The sequence below is a fragment of the Chelonoidis abingdonii genome, chromosome 5 (assembly GCF_003597395.2).
Source record: "Chelonoidis abingdonii isolate Lonesome George chromosome 5, CheloAbing_2.0, whole genome shotgun sequence".
NCBI lineage: Eukaryota > Metazoa > Chordata > Testudines > Testudinidae > Chelonoidis > Chelonoidis abingdonii.
In genome coordinates this window covers 24,856,725-24,876,604 of record NC_133773.1, presented here as the reverse complement: position 1 = coordinate 24,876,604, position 19,880 = coordinate 24,856,725, and the positions used below count along the sequence as shown (strand labels likewise).

Here is a 19,880-nt window from a genome sequence, read left to right as displayed (position 1 = left end):
GTGGAGGGCGGTCAAGGTGGCTCGCAGGCAGGTGAAGGGTGGCGCTCGCCCACTCCATCCCCCCATGGGCAGCCAGGCGCTGCAGCCAGGCAAGAGGGGCTCCCCCCTCCGGCCTTGGGGTGCCTCTCTCAGGGGCTGCAAGAGGTGCTGGCTCAGCCACTCCTTTAAAGGCGGCTTGGTCGGGCCAGGCTCAGAGCGGCATGGGAGGTGAAGGCTGATGCAGGCGGCGGAGAGTGACGCATTTCAGGGAGCCTGGCGGCATGGTGAATAGTGGGGATCATTAGTTCCTGCTCCCCCACACAAGGCCAGGGTCCATGCCCATGCACAGCTGGGTTGGGACTGGCAGAGCGCAGGGAGCTGGCCGGGGGCTCTGGAGCTGCAGACCAGGCTGCCAAAGCAAAAAAACAAAAACAAAAAAACACCACGGCAGGGCAGCCGGAATGTGCCCCAAGATTGGCTGGAATGCCGTCCCTTTCAATGTGCCTCCCCAGGCACGTGCTTTCTCATCTGGTGCCTGGAGCTGGCCCTGGTTCTGTCTATCTAATACGTTACAAAATGGCAAAACTTACAAATATATTGCTATTCACTGTGCTGAGCTTGACGATTTGGGAAGTCAAGGTACTAGAAGTAGTCTCAAGCACCAGCCACTTGAACCATAGATAGAGTCTCAGCTCTCAGAAGAGGGTGCTAGAAAAATGATCTGCATTCCAAGAGTCTCTCTAAAGACTCCAGCCAAGGACACTGGCTATAGTCTGCTCCAGGGCTTTGGAGCGGAGCTCAGAGCTGGAACACGGAGCAGGTCTGGATCAGTGGAGCTGCAGGTTTTTGCCTGGAGCTGGAACGGAGCCGGAGCACAGCTCCAAAGCCCTGGTCTGCTCAGAATTATCAGGATTAAAGTGGATTGGGGCACACCTCACTGGGCAAAAATACAATGATAAAATACAACATGGGTTTACCAAAAGTATATTCAGGGCTGCCCAGGGGATTCAGCGGGCCTGGGGTCTTCGGTGGCGGGAGCTCCCCGCCACCGAAGACCCAACGCTTCAGTGGTGGGTCCTGGGGCGGAAGGACCCCCCGCTGCCGAATTGTTGCCGAAGACCCACCCCAGGACCCGCCGTCGAAGTGCTGGAAGGACCCCCCGCAACAGGTCTTCAGGGTACTTTGGTGGCGGGTCCCGGAGCAGAAGGACCCCCCACCACCGAATTGCCGATGATGACCAGGAGCGGAAGGAGCTCCGGGGCCCAGGCCCCGCGAGAGTTTTCCGGGGCTCCTGGAGCAAGTGAACGACCCCACTCCAGGGGCCCCAAAAAACTCTTGTGGGGGGCCCTGCAGGGCCCAGGGCCTGGGGCAAATTGCCCCTCTTGCCTTCCTTTCTGGTTAGCCCTGAGTATATCTTGCCAGATTAACCTCATATCTTTCCTTCATAATATAACTGATTTCTTAGATAAGAGAATGCAGCAGATCTAACCTATCTGGACTTCAATAAAGTATTTGACACAGTGTGCTAATGCAATTAGCTGCTGACACAAACTTGAGAGGCATTGATAATATAGAGGAAGATTACAATATTATATAAGCAGAATTGGCTGACCTAGAGGATAGGATGAGATCAAATGTAATGCTATGTAATGCACTTGGAGGTTAACAAGAATTATGCCACAAGCTGGGGGCTCTTTACTTGGAACTAACGGAGGACGAGAGACATCCAGGTACATTAGTCAATCACAGGATGATTATAAGCCATCCATGTAATGTAGCTGGAGAGAGAGAGAGAGCGCAATCCTAGGTTGTATCAGGAGAGATATTTACAGTACAGCTAGAGAACGCCATTGCACTAAGCATTGGCAATATTACATACACCCAAATGCAAGAAAGATGGACTCAGACTGGAACAGGTGCAGAGAAAAGGTATTACAAGGATGAAGGGAATAGAGGGCCTATAATATGAAAGGAGGCTTACAGAGTCTGGCTTGTTTAGCTAAGCAAAATAAAGGTTGAGAAGGGATATGATAGCTCTCTATAAATACATCGAGGCGTAACACCTGGGAGGGCTAAATGCTATTTAAGCTAAAGGGCAATGCTGGCGAAACAAACGGGTATAAATTGGCCATGAATAATTTTAGATTGGAAATTAGAAGAAAGTTTCTAACCACCAGAGCAGTGAAGTTCTGCAACATCCTTCCAATGGGGAGTAATGGGGGCATGTTCATGAATGTGACTATTTGACGGGGTTGTGTGCAATAGCAGGGAACTGGACTCAATAACCCAGGAGGTCCCTTTTAGTTTTGTGTTCCTATGTTCTTCCTGTGTGCTTAAGAGCATGATAAGTATCAGACTAGAGATAGCTCTACCAGGGCTGCACTTAAGAACCTGAGTAAAACAACATTTTGACTGTGGCCGCATTTCCTAGGACACAGTCGCTGAAGGCTCCGTACCACAAGTTGCTGATCATTCTAGTCACCATCCTTCATAGCACTTAAGCACGTGTTTAACTTTAAGCATTTGAGTAATTCCATTGAAGTCATGGGATTATTCATATGTTTACATTTAAGCACCTGATTTAAGTGCTTTGCATGACTGGGGTCAGTAAACTCAGTTTATTGCAGAATCAAGCCCAAACGCTTTAAATTAGTAATTTAGAACAAAATATGTATTTTTTGGGGGGTGGAGGAAAGGTAAAATCCAATATTGTATTTGTTGTGGAAACTGAAGAGACTGGAGTTTTTTCAAGTTTTAGAGACAATGTGATATAGTGGACAGAACATGGGAATGGCATCCAGAAACACTCAAATTCTCATACTGGCTTTATTGCTGACATACATTCCTAAAGCCTGACTCCCAACTCCCTTCTCCTTTCCCCACTGCCAAACCCTGGATCACACCATTGTTCTTTCATGCATGGTTTAATGGGTTCATATCCTATTCAACCTACCTGACTCCCCTCTCCAATCTAACATTCGCCAGTTAAAATCATCTTCATTGTCCACTCCAACTGCACTACCAGCCTCTCCTAGCCCCTTCATAGGCTCCTTGTGTCCCCACACACATTCCTTATTCTACCTTAAAACCTATGTGCAGTTTCACCAGCCAGGAAATGGAAATAAAATTCCAAGCCTCCATTTTTTTATTAGGTCCTTTACCTGAGGGCTTGTTTATTATCTGCCAGTCACAAAGACAAAATGCAAATCAGTTTGAAAACACCAGGCAATAATTCCCCAGAGGATTCCTCCCCCACCTTTTTAGACAATCAGGATACAAGTAGTCACTCCTTTCCCTCAGTTCCCTTGGACCCAATTTCCCCTTCCTTTACACTCTGCCCAGATCAGTCATGTAACCAGCAGGAACCTGTTAACCCTTATAGGTTGCAGCATCTTTACCTTGTAACAAACTTTTTTCATGCTTTGCCCCTACATTCGATTTCTCTCTCTGTCTAGTGATTCCTCATATTAAACTCTACATTCCACCCACTTCTCACCTCACTGTTCCCTTTGTTCCTTCCCCCCTCCCACATTATTCCGAATCCCCAAAATAGGGTGACCAGATAGCAACAGTGAAAAATCGGGACCAAGGTGTGTGTGTTAAGGGTCCTATAGAAGACAAAGCCCTAATGTTGGGACAGCCCCAATAAAATCAGGAAACCTAGTCACCCTACCCGAAAAGGACATCAAAGATGGATAGGGGCCCCTGGTTGTCACTTTGTCTCTCAAAATGGAAACAATGCTCCTTTATCACTCTGTGAGAGGGCTGATGTGTGGATTAGCCAGCTGGTATCTGTATAGCACTTCCAAGATATAAAGTTGCTACCTAATTTTTAGGGAGAATAAGCTATTTCCAAGATGAGAGAAAGGCATTTAAACCTCAAACCCCTTCTTCTTTCTGAACATTCTCTAAGTAGTGACCTCATCGTTGCAAGCTCTATGGATACAAAGGCTAGACAGAAAGCACAGATCAGCAAAGACATAACTAAAAGCATTGCTGTTTTCAAGAAACAAAAATATCAAAAGGCTAAAGCAAAGATAAACTCTACCTCAAGGAATCTCTAATTTGTAGACTGCCAATGTACACAGGATCAGGTGTGACTGCTTATTCTGGAAAAGGTGGTATTTGTCATGCTTATTACAGTTGTGGCATGTCCTCAGATGAACCATGAGAACATTAAGTATTTAAGTTAAGAAGCCCTGATGAACCAACAGTTGCACGTCATGAGCAGGCAAGCCATGAAAGCTTAGGGCTTGTCTACACATGGAGTTGTTCTTGATTAACTCCACATGTGGAAAGTCTTAATGTGAAATAAGAGTGTTTTCTTCCTGTTTAGCTTAACCCAAGTGGTTAACCCAAGCTGAACAGGGACAAGGCATTCTTACTTTGGAATAAAAGTGGGTTTGTCAACAGGGGGACACTTAGGAAAATTAATCCAAATTAACTAAAGGTGTCAATTAATGTGATTAGTTGAACTGCATTAAACCCTTGAGTGGACACACTGATTCATAATTCAAGTGACCATAATTCAATTTACCTTAATGCACTTGGGAAATGTTGACGCATGAAGTTACTCATGAACAACTGTCTGTGAAGACAAGCCCTTAAGACTTGATTACGCTTAAAATACTACAGTAGCGCAACTGCAACTTCACTGCTGTATCACTTCTTTGTAGACACTACCTATGACAATGGGAGTTCTCCCACTGACACAGGTAACCTCCTCTGCAGGAGGCGGAAGCCATGCCAACAGAAGAATTCTTCCATGTAATGCAGTCTACACAGGGACTTAGGTCAGCTTAACTACAATGCTCAGGGGTGTGGCTGTAGTTACACCAAATTAATTGCCTAGCATAGACTAGGCCTTTTGCTGGCATAGCTTATTCCATTCCTTCCTGCTTCCCTTTTCCCAACCCCCTGAGCAAACAACGCTGCCTACAAACAGATCCAGCATGAAAGATTATTGTTAAATGTAAGAAAAGACCATATTTTTTGTGTGATAGACAAGCAACATGTTTACTTTGAGCCATATGTTGATGGTAAAGGGAAGAATATATCCATGTCATGCACTTCTGGAGCATGGAGCTGTCCACTCATGCCATTAATTAAATATATATACAAATAGGGTGGGATTTTCAAAAGTATGTAGGTGACTTAGGAGCACAATTTCCACTGAAAGCTAAAAGGACTTGTCCTCTTAAGTCACTTAGTTTCTTAAAAATCCCACTCATCTTGGTTGCCATTAAGAAGTCTCCAGTTTCTCAAATGCCAACAGTTGCAAAGTTGTGTAACACCAATAGTACGCCATACATTCTGAATGTCTGGAACTATTTCATGACAATTATACCATCTCTAACATATCTGTAATTTGTTTTCAAAATTAAAAACAATTTTTCCTCTCACTTTCCTATGCCCCACTCCACAAAAAAATAATTAAAAAACCCACAAACCCTATCTTCTGAAGAAAAGAGGAAGACCATTAAAAGACCAAACAAACCCACTCAACCCCCAACCAATAAAACACCTATCCCATCAATATGGCAGTCAGCTACTTCCAACACAAAACTCCTTTAATTAGTTAAATTTGATGCAGTAATCCAACTTTTGCTTAAATATCTCAATATTACTGTATTTTAGCAATTTAAATTCTTCATGAATATATTATCCTTTTAACTTAAACCTATGATACCAATTTCTGAGCTGTCTTATAACCTCTACTAGGTCATTATTAAGCTTAATTTTATAAAAACCCAGCAAGTTTCAATGCATCAGTCAGATAGACATACCCATATCCAAAATATATGTAATTAAATAAAAATATAACTACTTTCAGCAGTAAAGTGGATGCTAAGGAATAAATGAGATGAGCAGAGAATTAGCAGTACAACAGACATGAATGTTAATAAGAGTTCTAAAGATATTTCTCTTGTATTTTTTGTAATATATTGCTCATAAGGGGCACAGGTATACTTTCCTTTGGATGCACTCATATGAACCATAAAACCATCATTAATAAGTGTTTTATGTTGTTGGGTTTTTTTTTTTTAAGAGGCAATCAAGCATATATTCTGAAGTATTTATTTTTACAAGAAGTCACATAAAGTGAATCTATTTACTGTATTTTATAAGATGTCAGGTAAAATTATTCACCGATAAAGTATTTTTAAATTTCAGTAAACAAACCTGAGGGCATAAAGGACAGGAGAAAATTAACACTGCTGATCACTTACCTCTGTAACGAAGGACTTGGCTGTTGATGCGTTCATTACAAGAATGGCCCGTCTCAGAGTGTCCCGGTAGCGGTTCAGTTCTTCTATTCGCATGGTGGCAAAGAGTCCTGTGATCATTTTATTGATGTTATTCTCTACCTTCTGCAGTGCTACATCCATTCCCTGCTGAGATACTTTGTCCAAAAATTCTTGTATTCCACGGATATCTAGGAACATCAAAAGCCCATCAAAATGCTAATTTGTATATAGAACAGAGACAAAACACTGTTCTGTTTATCTTGAAAAGGTATTCTACTCAGTGTTGGGTAGATCCCTGAAAGCCACCCTAACTTAATATTCATTTCAACTTTTCCTGAGCTATGCTCATGGTATGTCCTAACGTGATAAAATGTGGGAATAATTTTATGTATGGGTTAGTGTTAAAAAAATCACTTAAAAACAGTACTTAATTATTTTCAGTTGATTTCCTCACTCAATCACCATATTGTTTCCAATTCTAATTAACACTGTACATCTCCAAGAGCAGTTTCATACTAAATGACACATGCTGAGAAGGGGAGGCTCAGTTATCAGACTGCAACATACAGTGCTTTTCTTTGTTTCTTTTGTTGGAGACTGAAAGTAATGTTATCACCATAATACAACTGTCCTTGGAGAAGCACATACTTTTGAATTCCTAAACTTAACTACATTAGCTATTTAGCAAAAAGCTGGGTCCAAGTTGTACATAAATTTACTTTCTTTAAAAAAAAGAATGAAACACAACCATAATATGTTACTTGGTAGACACAATGGCCATTGACTGTGTTTAGCTTTAAATAAAAATGAAAACAAAATACATGAATTATATCTTTTTCATACACAAAGAGTTGTAATGGAGCCTGCTTGCTCATTCTGTGTACACCTTTCCTAAGAATGAGTTGTTCATGTTTATCTTTTGTTGTAATTGCTTAAGTTATTGTGTCTACAGTATCTGCACCCCTTCCTTCTCCAATAATCATAGAATATCAGGGTTGGGAAGGGTCTCAAGGAGGTCATCTAAATCCAACCTTCCTGCTCAAGCAGGACCAATCCCCCAACCTAAATCATCCCAGACCCAGGTTTGTCAAGCCTGACCTTAAAAACCTCTAAGGAAGGAGATTTCCACCACCTCCCTAGATAACCCATTCCAGTGCTTCACCACCCTCCTAGTGAAAATTTTTTTCCAAATATCCAACCTAAACCTCCCACACTGCAACTTGAGACCATTACTCTTTGTTCTGTCATCTAGTTCCACTGAGAATAGTCTAGATCCATCCTCTTTGGAACCCCCTTTCAGGTAGTTGAAAACAGCTATCAAATCCCCCCTCATTCTTCTCTTCTGCAGACTAAATAATCCCAGTTCCCTCAGCCTACAAATATCCTTTCATTTAGTTATGTGTTAAATGCTCACTGGATACCCATCAGCTATTTGAGTTTATAGGGCCTTATGGTGAAAAAAGTCTTCAGCACCTGCCTTTGAGTTATGGTATACCTACCCAGTATATAAAAAATTTTGGAGTGTCGCAACGCTAAAAAATGCCTTGCTACAAAGGGCCAGTTGCAGACTTAAAACTGATGCTTACAGTTCAAACAACTTATTTTCATTTGAAAACAAAAGAACAAAAAGGAACAAACATAGTCCCCAATGAGAGAACACTGTCTCTCTCCCTTGTGAGAATCTATACTTACCTGAGCACAAAATGGCTGCCTGGCCTCAGAGACAGCAGAGTCCTTAGACAGTTTAAAATGCAATGCAATGGAATGCAACCATAGAACAGTCACATATCTAAATAATCCACATAAGTTATTTAAAAGAGCCAGGCTTGGAAGCAAGCTTGTTTAAAACATTAATATTCCATGAGTTGATCCTCTGGAAGTAAAATACAGCAAACCAGGAGGCCATTTTAGGAATCCATGGCTGCAACCACACTATTTATATATAGATAAGTCAGCAATGTTTGAAGTATTACTAAATATCTGAAGAATGGTTTAACACTGATAAAGTACACGCACATCCTAAAAATAAAGTTCCAAACGATCGTCAGATGCTAATTACAGCTTCTATTTAATGTCTAAATTGGGAAAATTAAATTCAGTCTAATCAGGGATGTTAAGGGTTTTTTGTTTTTGTTTTTTTGTTGGCACTTCAATGCCAATTTAAGAAGGAAAAAGATTATCTGAACTGTTACAAACATGCCTAGTTTTATGCAAGTGATAAACTAGCTGCTCCTGCTTTAACGCCTGAGTTTTAAAGTTTTACATATTTACCACATTTCTGGGTTACTTAACAGCCAGTTAGACAGGAACTTTTTGAATAGAGATAAAGATTGGCCAGGAGTGCACTAAATTATTTAAACCTTCTCAGGTATCTACATATACCATGAGAATACCTGGAGAAATGTGGCCTAAATTAGGACAAATTTTGTCAGTTTTCAAATCCATACCAATGGCCATGGGCTCCTCTAACCCACTCAAGAGACAGAAACGAGTGGGAGAACTTCTGTTTTCCTAAAACTTATGTTCTGGCTTAACCAGAAGTTATGGGCTTGATGCTGTCATTACGGAGTGAAATTCTCTAATCTGTGTTATGAGGTGGTCAGACTAGATGATCACAGGACTCACTTCTGGCCTTCAAAAATCTATTAATCGAACAAAGCAATTCAATATGTTGAATATTAACAGACCGAGTGGACATTAAGACTTGGGATGCTCTTTGTTGATAAGATTATTCTTCTCAGTGATCTTACAGTCTATGCATGGTGGCACCTTGATACACATCTAGGGAGACAGTGTCATTTAATGGATAGGGCACGAGACAGAGTAAGGAATTTTGTGTATTATTCCTCACCTTGCTACTGATAAACTGTATAATGTTGGGTAAATTATTGATGTCTTTGTCCCTCAGTGGCTCCATTTGTAAAAGGAAGATGACAATAATGAAGTTTACCTATCTTAATGAAACACTTTGGGACCACCAGATGAAAACTGCTGTGTAAGTGCTACAAAATTATGATGATTGTTGATTCCAGTGTTTTAGCTCTCTAGTCACTAGAGATGATCTTCTCTGAAAAATATGCCAAAGAATAGGTCCTACCATTGAATGGATAGTGTCAACTCACCTTTCCTGCATAAACTATCTGATAGTAGGATATTTCTACATTGTTCCATGGAACCCTGTTTTCCATGGGTAAATTCCTTCCGCACAAAAATCTGGTAAGTGGCTGCTGCTGCAGATGTCTCAGCAGAGGCACACACAGAGCTGTTAATTTTTGTTGCACAAGTGATTCTCATCCTCCATTTGCTAGCCAGACAACTAGAAATGAGATTTCTCTTTTTAAATCAGATCTATGGTCATTTCAAAGAACGTAGGACAGCTATCTATTATCACCAATATAAAGAATCCTCATTACAGTCTTGGAACTAAAGCCAGCGTTACTGCCTTCTCTCCATCCCTGTGTCACTAATATTTAGTATTAAATTTTTAAAATACAACCACCACATTTGACACAAGGTTACATGAATATAGAATCAGCTCTTCAATGTCAATGATAAGTCACGAAGTTAAACCCTACCTGTAAAGAAACAGATATGCTACTCACCATGGCATCTCTTTCCAGGCAAAAAATGCAATAGGTGGAATACTATGTGTCAAACGTCAAGCAGCTCTGGCTCTTTTGAAAGAATCCAAGAAGTGAGTCCCTGTATCAGGGGTTCTCCTTTTGGAAATACTCTTCCCAATCACCCAGACATTAAAATCTAGCTACTGTTAGTAAGAGTGTAGATACGATTAGCTAATCTCAGCTACTAAGTTAGGAGAGATGACCTTGTGTTTAAGTGTTAGGACTGGACTCTGATCAGAGTTCAGTTCCCAGCTTTGCCATAGCTTTCCTATACAACTTTGGGCAAATCACTTAGGGTTTATCTACATTAAAAGTATATATATATTCTCCCCAGCCCGAACGAGTCTCAGAAGCCAGGCCTACTGACCAGGGTTCTGGAGCTTGCACTATGGGGCTAGAAACAGCAGTGTAGACATTTCTGTTTGGGCTGGAGTATGGGCTCTGAGACCCATCCACTTGCTGCTATATTTAGCTCCATAGTGCAAGCCCAAATCTGTAATTTATCGGTGATGAATTACAGGTCTTAATTTTGGTAATGTAGACCCACCCCTTGAGTCTCTCTCTAATGCATTTCAGTGTGCAATTGCTTTGTTCATGAGACCATGTTCGAGGAACTGTGTATGTGAAATTAGTTCCATTGACCTGACTGCTAGCTGTTTAAAAACCTCTAGTGCTGATGTAGGCAGAGTGAGAAAACCAACTCATCTGCATCCCAATCAGATGATAATGGCTACCAGCAGTACGTTAAGAAATCAGTGAGATTAACATTATGAAAAAAAGTTATTTTAAAGGCCAATGAAAACTTTACTTAGGTCAAACTTTTAATGATATTGTTTGAATGAGCAGTGCAAATTTTATGCAATTTGGAGGGCATTCTGTTATTTGGTGGCATCCAGGGTTTTTTTAAGTTGGTTCAGCCTACTGGCTGCCCAACCTTACCTTTCAAAACACAACAAAGTTTTGGAAGAATGCAAATGAAAAGGAGGTATATCAGTGACAAAGACATTATTAAATAATTAAATAAAGTACAAAGGTTTAAAAGGGTGCACTCATCCTATCAGATAGCAGAACCAATATTATGTAACTTAGTTGATCAATTATACCATGAAAAATAAATAGCAAACATCAACTATCTAGAGACTGAAAATTGTTCATCCTCACTTATGAAAAACAAGTACATTCAGAAATGGATACAAAGTTTGCATTCACAATGAATAATCAGACCAGCTCTGGTTGATAGAGAGATTATACTACCTGATAATGATAATAAAACTAAATCCTGCTTGCTTCTGACATTTTACTAGAGATAAAAGAGAATTATAAGGTAATCATGGCTCCTAATTGAGCATTTAGTTTTCCCAGGGTGGTATACAGTCATTAACCCATCCTTCTGTAGTATCATTTTTGATCTCAAAACCACCTCACAGTCTGCCCAGATGAAAAATATCACCTGATTCAGCTGCTGCAGAAAAGGTGAATGCACTTGTCATAAATATTCACTGGCTGATTACTCAAAAGACTATTTTGTTTGTACTGCTGATGAGAAAAGCAGTTGTATAACATATGATGCTGTTCAAATTCTTATCAAGAAAGCTTTACTTATCTACTGCAGTAATCCTTTCTTACACAGTGATGGCTGCAATGACGGAGCCTATTAATTATGGATATGTACTGTACACAACAAAGGCATAGCTCAGGCTGGAATCTGAAAAAGTCTCAGTTCCACTTCAAGTGTTCAGCTAAATATCCATATTTCTAGAAGGTTGTTGATATTTATTAATGTAGTTAGGATTTAAGCTGAAGTGAGCAATGATGTTTAGCATGATGATTCAACAACACTCACTCTCCTCTTTCATCCTACTCTCACATCAGTGCAGTTCCCTCCCATCTGTATCTGTAACACAAAGAACCCTCAAACCAACCAAACTACCAGACTACCCTATTCTGATTTTTTCCATTAGTGTTAGGGAGTTGAATGAGAGCATTAATTGAAATATATTTTGGTTAAGGATGAGCTAACCTCAAAGGACAATGCATTAATTCAAGCTCACTGTTGATAAGCTTATGTTCAGGAGCTTATATATTTGATTGTACCATCCAAATTTCTGTGGTCTACAAAACAGGACTCGAAATGTATTTGAAGAAGTTTTGAAAAGTCACAGAGCAGAAAAAGGGAAAGAAAGGAAAAAGGATAAGCGACACTAGTGCCAAACAACAACAAATAAAAATCAAAAACAAAAGAACCCCTACACTACACCCTGAACATTATGCACATTACTATAGGAAGGAGAAAAGTGGGGAGGGGGATTAAAAATTTCAAATTCTAAAATTTGAAGACTCATTTTTTAAATTAAAAATAAAAATTGTTCCATTTTGAACCAGTGAAATGAAAACAACTTCAAAGTTTTTAGCAAATATTTTGTTTTGTCTAAACATTTTTCTTCCAGCTCCCATCAACTAAATTAAAGTTTCTGTTGCAACAGTTCTTCAGCCTCAGTGCATATACTGTATGTTTTGTGGTATGTATCAATAATAAACTTGAATCCACTACAGTTCATATTTAACAAGGAAAACAGGAATAGATAATACTACATATGTGGCTGAATCAGTGTTGCAATAGGGACCTTAACCTTTGAATTTCCAGACACTTGAGTACTTGGTTTTCATCCATGTTGTTGATTGATACTAGATTTTCCTTAGTTTCTCTGCCTTTTAACCAGGAGGGAGGAGACAGACAGACGGGGAAGATACAAGGGGAAAAGGGGACAAGGGAAAGAAGAAAAAGAAAATTGAATGGGACCTGGAATTAAACCCAAAGTGTAGCATTTCCTACCTGAACTTATATAAAGTAGGGAGGGGACAACCCCCCCTCTTCCCCAAAACAGTCATATACCATGCTTGTACAGCAGCTATTCATATGATAAATTGCATTTACCATGTACCCTTGACTGCCTGATTGTTTTTCTATCTTTATAACTAAATCTTACCTTCCAGACGTGTGAGAAGCTTTGAAAATTTGCGTTAACTGGGGGTAGAGAGAGTGCTTCTTTCCCCTAAAGCATACAATATTTCTCCAAAAACTACACTGGCACATGGCCCAGGAATGCCTCTTTAGTCCTGGATGAGTGGCTAGTTTAAGGTTTGATATTTCACAGTCTTGCAGGACTAGAAATAGGAGCCACAGTTTTAAAAATAGATGCTTTCAATTAGGCTCCTATATCTATAGGCAACTCAATAGTGATGGCAGAACCACTCAGAGTGGGGCCATGCTGAGACCTCCCACCCTTGTCAGGTACTAGGGTCCCAAGAGGGCCACCTTTTGAAGTGCTTTCCGAGCCTGGGGGTGGGGAGAGGGCATTCAGCCTGGCACAGCAGCAGAAGCTTGCTGTAAACTGCCTGAGCTAAGGGATGTCTTTAGGAAGTGAGCTGGGCTCCACTAGGGGCTGTGTAACTACCTCCCGCCTCCAGGCCCACCACACAGAACATGCCTGGCCAGGAAGGGGGTTACTGCACGGGGGGTGCCCAGACAGCTGGAGGGAGGGCGACAGGAAGGGGGCAGGAGGGCTGGGGAATTCCTCTAGTACTAACGTTGGGAGATGTCGGCCAGGCAAGGATGCAGATAGAAACAACTTTCCACAATCAAGCCTCCCTCAGCAAGTGCTGCCCCACCCCACCCTTCCTGCCTGGAAGGAGCTGCCAGGGCACCTGGCAGGGAGCAGAGAATAGTTCATGACTCCAGCTGTAAATGCACCTTGGTCTCTGAGGCTCAGGGCCAAGGTTGTACCCCTCCTAGCTCCAGCAGGGCAAGGCCTGGCAGGAAGCAGCTCTGCCCCCTGAGCCATGGGACCTGCCCCAGCCCTGTTATGGGGAACAGAGCCAGTCAGCTCTTTAATATGGACAATATCTTGGAGTCCCACAATCCCAGAAGCTGTTAGGAACCAAGTGCTAGGGGTTCAGCTGCAAACTAACCCCACTTGACAAGCAAGGGGAGGGGGAAGGGTCACCTGCCTAGCAGCACAGCTGTGGAGAAGGCCTGCAAGCCCGCTGGCACTGAGTCGCCATGGGCATGGGGCACAAAGCAGGGACCAACAATGCATGCTCCTCCTCCAGCCTCTGAACGTGCTCCACCTTCTCCTTGCAACCTGTCCACAGCTGCTCCTCGATACCTGGGGGAAGGGGTGAACTAGGCTTGGCCTCCACTGGCCCAAATGCAGCCACTCAGCTCTGTCCTCCCTACCAACAGAGCTCCAGGGACCACACCAACCACTCGGCAGCCAATAGAGCAGCACTTACTCAGTAAGCACCCAGCAGCCCCTATTTGATTAATTTAATGTACTCATATTTTAAAATCTTGGCCAGGAGCTTTATACCTTTGCAAGTGGGGGGATCTTTCTGGCATCCAAAAATGATGTTCACTCTACTCCAGTAGGTTATAAGATATGGGATATTAACAGTATCACATTATTATACATAGAATTTGCTCTATCTCGTCCTGTCTTTTTCCCTTGCTTTTAAGGGTGGGCAGGGGTTATTATTGCTAGGGCTACCTATGGAGTACTATAGGCCCATGGTCTGAAAGTCTAAGAAGGTCCCTGAATTGCTGGCAGTGGTGGTTTTGGAGCAGCCACTTATCCTTCCCCAGCCCCAGGTAAGCAGCGGTATGTCAGCCAAGCAATCATTAGTGGCAAGATAGTTCTTGCAAGGTAAATCTGTTCTGAAGAAACCCAAAATCTCCTGTTGAACAACAAGAGGCTTTGTACCAAGTAAACCCTATTTAATGACCTGGAAAAGATTCTCCATCTGGGAAGGTCAGAGGAAGTAGGCCTTTCATTTTGGATTATTTACTGCACCTAACATGGTCAAAACTATCTTTGAGCTTGATCAGAGTACACTTGGCTACCATTTTGACTTTCTACCTTCTGATGCATGGACTGACAACTTTTGCTCTCACTATGCCTACCCAAATTCAATGGATCCATAGTCCTTTCAGTGTACAAACTCTCTCTCTAGTGGGATCTGACCTTTTTCTTTCAAAGCTAACGAACCTTTGTCAGACAGTGAAGGCCACATCTTAAAACATCAACCCAGAAAGTCAGTGAGAGCCAAGTCATGATGGTCATTGTCATCTACATTGTTCCTCCCAGGGATAAAGTGGTCCTTTGTCCTCACCGGTGATTCCTAACTAAAGTAATCTCCAATTTCCTGGCCTTTAGTTTGTCTGCATTGCTTCTCAAACACCATTCAAAACCAGGAGAAGTTAGGCTTCATACTTCAGACACCTTTTGTTTACATACTACCAAAACAATCCCAGACCTTTTACAGTATATAGGGATAAGACTAGGAATCAAATCTATTTCAGCTCAAGGCTGCTCAAATGGATGAGACTCTGCATCTTTGCCAGCTACAGCCTGGTAAACCTGAAGTCACCTCTAGGTATTGGGGCACATTCAATTGGACCTAAAACAGCTTCCATACCATGCTTTTACTAAGTTATCTTAACTGAAATGTGGAAGGCTACACACCTTTACTCAGAATTAACCCCTCAGACCAATCTCCTCTGAGGTCATTGATGATTCTTATAATCATAAAAGTGGGGATCCATGTGTCATTTCTAGAAGAAAAAAATAATTACTGTGACACCCTGGCACCCCCATATTCACCACTGTCATATAATTATGATATGTTGTGTACAAAGTATGACGTGAGGTATCATTCTAAAAGTCTTGATCCGCTAAACATTAGCATTAAACATTGGATTGTATGTGCTATCATTGTATATGAAGTTATGAACTCTTGCTATGTGTAAGTTACAAAAGTCTGATGTGAGACTGGAAATACCCAAAACCAGCCTTTCAGCTACAATAATGGAGTAGTTAGATAGTTTTAATTGCTGTCATCAACACCCATTCAGGGAAGAATCCACTAGCACAAGTCATCAGAGGAACTGGAGAATGTTTGGCCAATGGGAGCGGATCCCCAACGTCACATGCAAAGACTTTCCAGCAAGCTGGAAGAACCTATAAAAGATGGGGAGTAACATCATGATTGTCTTCACTCTCCCACAACTCAACCTCTGAAAGAACCTCTGGAAGACAAAGGACTTGGAAAGAAGACCCAAGCTGCACAGCAGACACAGATTGTGCGTCAAGAATCTGTAAGCCTGTTTGTATCATCAGTCAGGGTGAGATATTGCTGATTCAAATCCTATCTAGTTTGTATAAGTCTTAGTTTGTGATTTTGTTTAATTTCCTAGATAACCTGCTTTTATTTGTCTGTTATCACTTGAAATCTATCTTCCTGTAGTTAATAAATTTATTTTATGTTTTATCTTAACCAGTGTGTTTTTGATTGAAGTGTTTGGAAAATTTCAGTTCCGTTAATGGCTTGGTGCATGTCTTCCCCACATAGATGGCAAAGTGGATTAATTAATGAATTTGCACCGTACAGATCCCTGTGCAGTGCAAAACAGCATAATTCTGGGTTTATACTCCAGCTGAATGGCTTAGGTAAAGCACTCAGGTGACTCAGTTGGGCGTGTGGTGCCACCTGCTGTCGTGTTGGGTGATAACAGGGCCTGGAGAGGTTGGCTGGGTGTCACCATCAGACCAGCGTAAGAGTGGCCAACCCAGCTGAATAGTTAGGGGCACAGCGGTTCCAATAGCTCCCAGACTGCACCCCAGGGATACAACTCATCACAATATCCGTATGTGCAGTTCTTCAAAATGATTGCCAATATGTCTCCACACTCCCCACTTGCCCCAGTTATGAGATCGTTGTTGCAGATTTATGAATTAGCAGAAGGAACTGAAGGACAGTTAGGACCAGGGCAACACCCCCCTTTTGTATTCTCTGGGTCCTGGGATTTGGTAGAACGTGGGTCTTCCTGGTCCCAATGGAAATTGCTTACTGGACACTCCTAAGCTCAGATGCTGCAGATGAGTATCTTCTACAAGTGTAGAAGCATATGGGCTATCATCTCAAAGAAATACAGTTTCTGTGGTAAATGATAATTTCCCCCAAGAGCTTACTCTCCATTTAGGAAACTGAAACAACATGAGACCTGTGCATCCAAGCAAGATTGCTTATCTAGTGAATATGTGCATGGAAATGCTCAGAAACAATCTAAACTTCAACAGATATTAGTAGACATCAATTAGTGACTACATTTGAATTTAAAAAGTGAGCAAATTGTAAATTGCTCACAGACAATTGGTAAACAAAACTGGATTCATTGGATGAATTATCCACTAGGAATTATTTACTCAGCTATTCCTACACTAACTTATTGAATACTAGCAGCCCCATCATCTTTATTAAGAGACCTTCACAGGTTTGTGTGCTTATTTTTACTTCAGTGGAGTTGGTAGCCAAAGAAAGTGGATCTTGCTAGGCAGTAACTCTCTTTCTCAGAGAGCAGGTGTTCTATAGTCTCCCTTCATGCAGAAGAAAAAAGCAGGTCTTCTGGTGGAGGGTGTACCAGCCAGGCCTTCTATATATTTTATTTATTATATTACTTACTAAAGTGGAATTAACTTATCTTCAAAGTTCTTTATAGTTTATGTATTTAATGCAACCACTCTGCTCATATATTATTCTGGTGCATATTTTTAATTGCCTGCATTTTCTTTTTAAAAATATCCCTTTCCTCTTTTTTGTTTTTTCTCCTTTCCTCTTTTTCCTAGGAATAAGTTAATATATTTTTCAGTTTCAAAAACTATTTAGCCTTTCTGATGATGAAAGATATTGTAGGCTCAAGCATAGCAATTTAAATTCACCAGGCTTAACACAATTAAACTGAGATAAGTGGTAGTTGGTTCAATAGCTCCCACTTTCAAAAACCAGGCCACTTATTTAGGAATCTAGATATTGATTTGGGAGTTTAACTTTAAGCAGTCAGGGCAAGATTTTAAAAAATGAGTGCCTAAAGTTAAGTTCCTATGACTATATTCAGGCTCCTAAACATCCAGCTCAATTCCCAGAAGTGCTGAGCACCCAGCAGCAACCACTGAACTCAGTGGAAGCTGCAGATGCTCAAATACCTTTGAAAATGAGGTAACTTTTATTTAGGTACTTAACTTGCACCCAGGTTTGAAAATGTAAGCTTTAACATTTTAAATCACTTAGCCTTTTTGCTTGTGTGAATTAACTGTAAACGCTGCATGCCAGTAAAATGCCTTATGTGTTCGTGAAACTTTGGTACAGTGTTTCATTACTGGTATACTTGCAGTGGTGCTAGATCAGTGCATGCTGACATTTTGATAACATATACAATCAGATTCTTAAATTAACCTCCAGTATAGAAATGAAAGGTGTAAAAAACACCTCCAGTACCAAAGCAGCATTCTTTGTTATAGTAAACCTTCCGGTGCTTTGTCTGTTCCAGTATTAAATGAAAATAAAACAAACATTACTGCAGCACCTGCTTCCTATCTGGATCTAGAATCACTTCTTCAGAGTATTCTCCCATCTATTTTTCAACTGCGAAACTAAAACTATAATCATAGTTCTTCATTGGGCATAAACCACGACAGTGATTGAATTAGCTCACTAACTCTGCACTAGAGTGAATCCAGAATGGACCAATATATATCTCAGAAATCAGCGCTGTATCCAGTGGAAAAATTAGTTGTTAAAAAAATTCCCAAAACAAAAAGTTCCCAAAAGCAAGGGTGAAGAATATATGTTCCTTTCTTTATCCCTATGTACGAATACAAAGAAAACAGTTCAATAATAAGCTTGAATTAATTATATGTTTATTGAGGCACAGTGAAGTAAATGAGAATGCCAGAAGTTGGCAAGTAGCCAAATGAGTAATAAACAGTTTTAAGACTGTCTAGAGACAGACTTGAGAATATGATAGTCATCAGGCAGCTGAAAACAGCGTCAGGGTAATTATGAGTATTTGCAATCGATTAAGAAGAATGTGATAATTTTATGGGCCTTTATTAAACTGGCATTACAACTTCAAATAATTTGAAAATGTTATGGTTCCAAGTGTATATCCCTGTGAATGGTTATCTGATGTTTATTTCTGGAAAGCGGATATGCGAAAAAGGAAAAAGAAAACCTAGTGGAATTACTTTGTCTTTTTTCCCCATGTAGTTTTATAGGAATGCCTTTTTGTCAAATATATATATCTGCCTTTAGTGGTGTGTGTGGGGACGTTGTTTTGGTTTTCTCTTAGACAGCAAAATCTGTCTTAAAATCACCACCAAGAGACTAGCAAAAATCCATTGCTCCGTATATGTGCCTAAAAATCTAATAGCCTGATCTACTCTTCTGTAAATGATGTACTAACAAGGAACTTTCAAATACATTTAAATGCTTAATACATCTTTGGTTATTTACACATTCCAAGAGCCAGTAAGCATTTGCTATTAGCTTTCAGAGGAATAACCATTATGTGCATTAGTGACGAGTCCTTGTATCTTCCTTTCGCAGAAAAGTTAGTTTGAAAAACAGAGGGCTGGAACTGAACACTCTACAGAAAAGTGAATTTTAGCCATTTGTTACTGTGTACAAATGCCAGAGGATTTTTAACTTCATACTAGTCAGTATAAAAGAATAGGAAAATAAGACTAAATGTATTCCCTCAGGAACAGTCCTACCCTCTTCACTTTTCCAGAGAACTAGAGAATTCATCTGTCTGCTTTGGTACCAACGACACATTAAAAAAAAAACTTTTTCTGTCTGAAAATATTTAGGCTTTTCACCTTAGACCTGTAGAGATACCTAGATTTAAAATGGCACAAACCCCACAATTTAGTTTTTCAAAATGATTGATTGGGTTTTTGATAAAGAATTTACTACCTCGGGAAGGTATCTGATTTCAAATGTGCTCTTAGAAAACAGAATGTATAGTTAGCGGCCTGTAAAGGAGGCAACACCTCCTAAAAGCTTGTTTCTTCCCATTTGTTAAAACAACTGTTGATGAAATCAGCAATACGCTATAAAAGACAGTCTAATCAAGTCATCTAATTATTGAAGCTTATTGAATACTGCAAAAAAGCAGCATTGACAGACATTCGCT

At 40.6% G+C, this 19,880-nt stretch overlaps 1 protein-coding gene across 1 annotated transcript in view; it reads right to left on the bottom strand.

Annotated features, from left to right (window-relative positions):
- GRID2 (glutamate ionotropic receptor delta type subunit 2) overlaps positions 1-19,880 on the bottom strand; it is a 1,102,380-nt gene that overhangs the window by 466,665 nt on the left and 615,835 nt on the right. Inside the window, exon 4 of the mRNA XM_075066158.1 lies at positions 6,210-6,415. Within this exon, the coding sequence (XP_074922259.1) occupies positions 6,210-6,415 (206 nt within the window). The remainder of the gene's footprint in view (positions 1-6,209; positions 6,416-19,880) is intronic.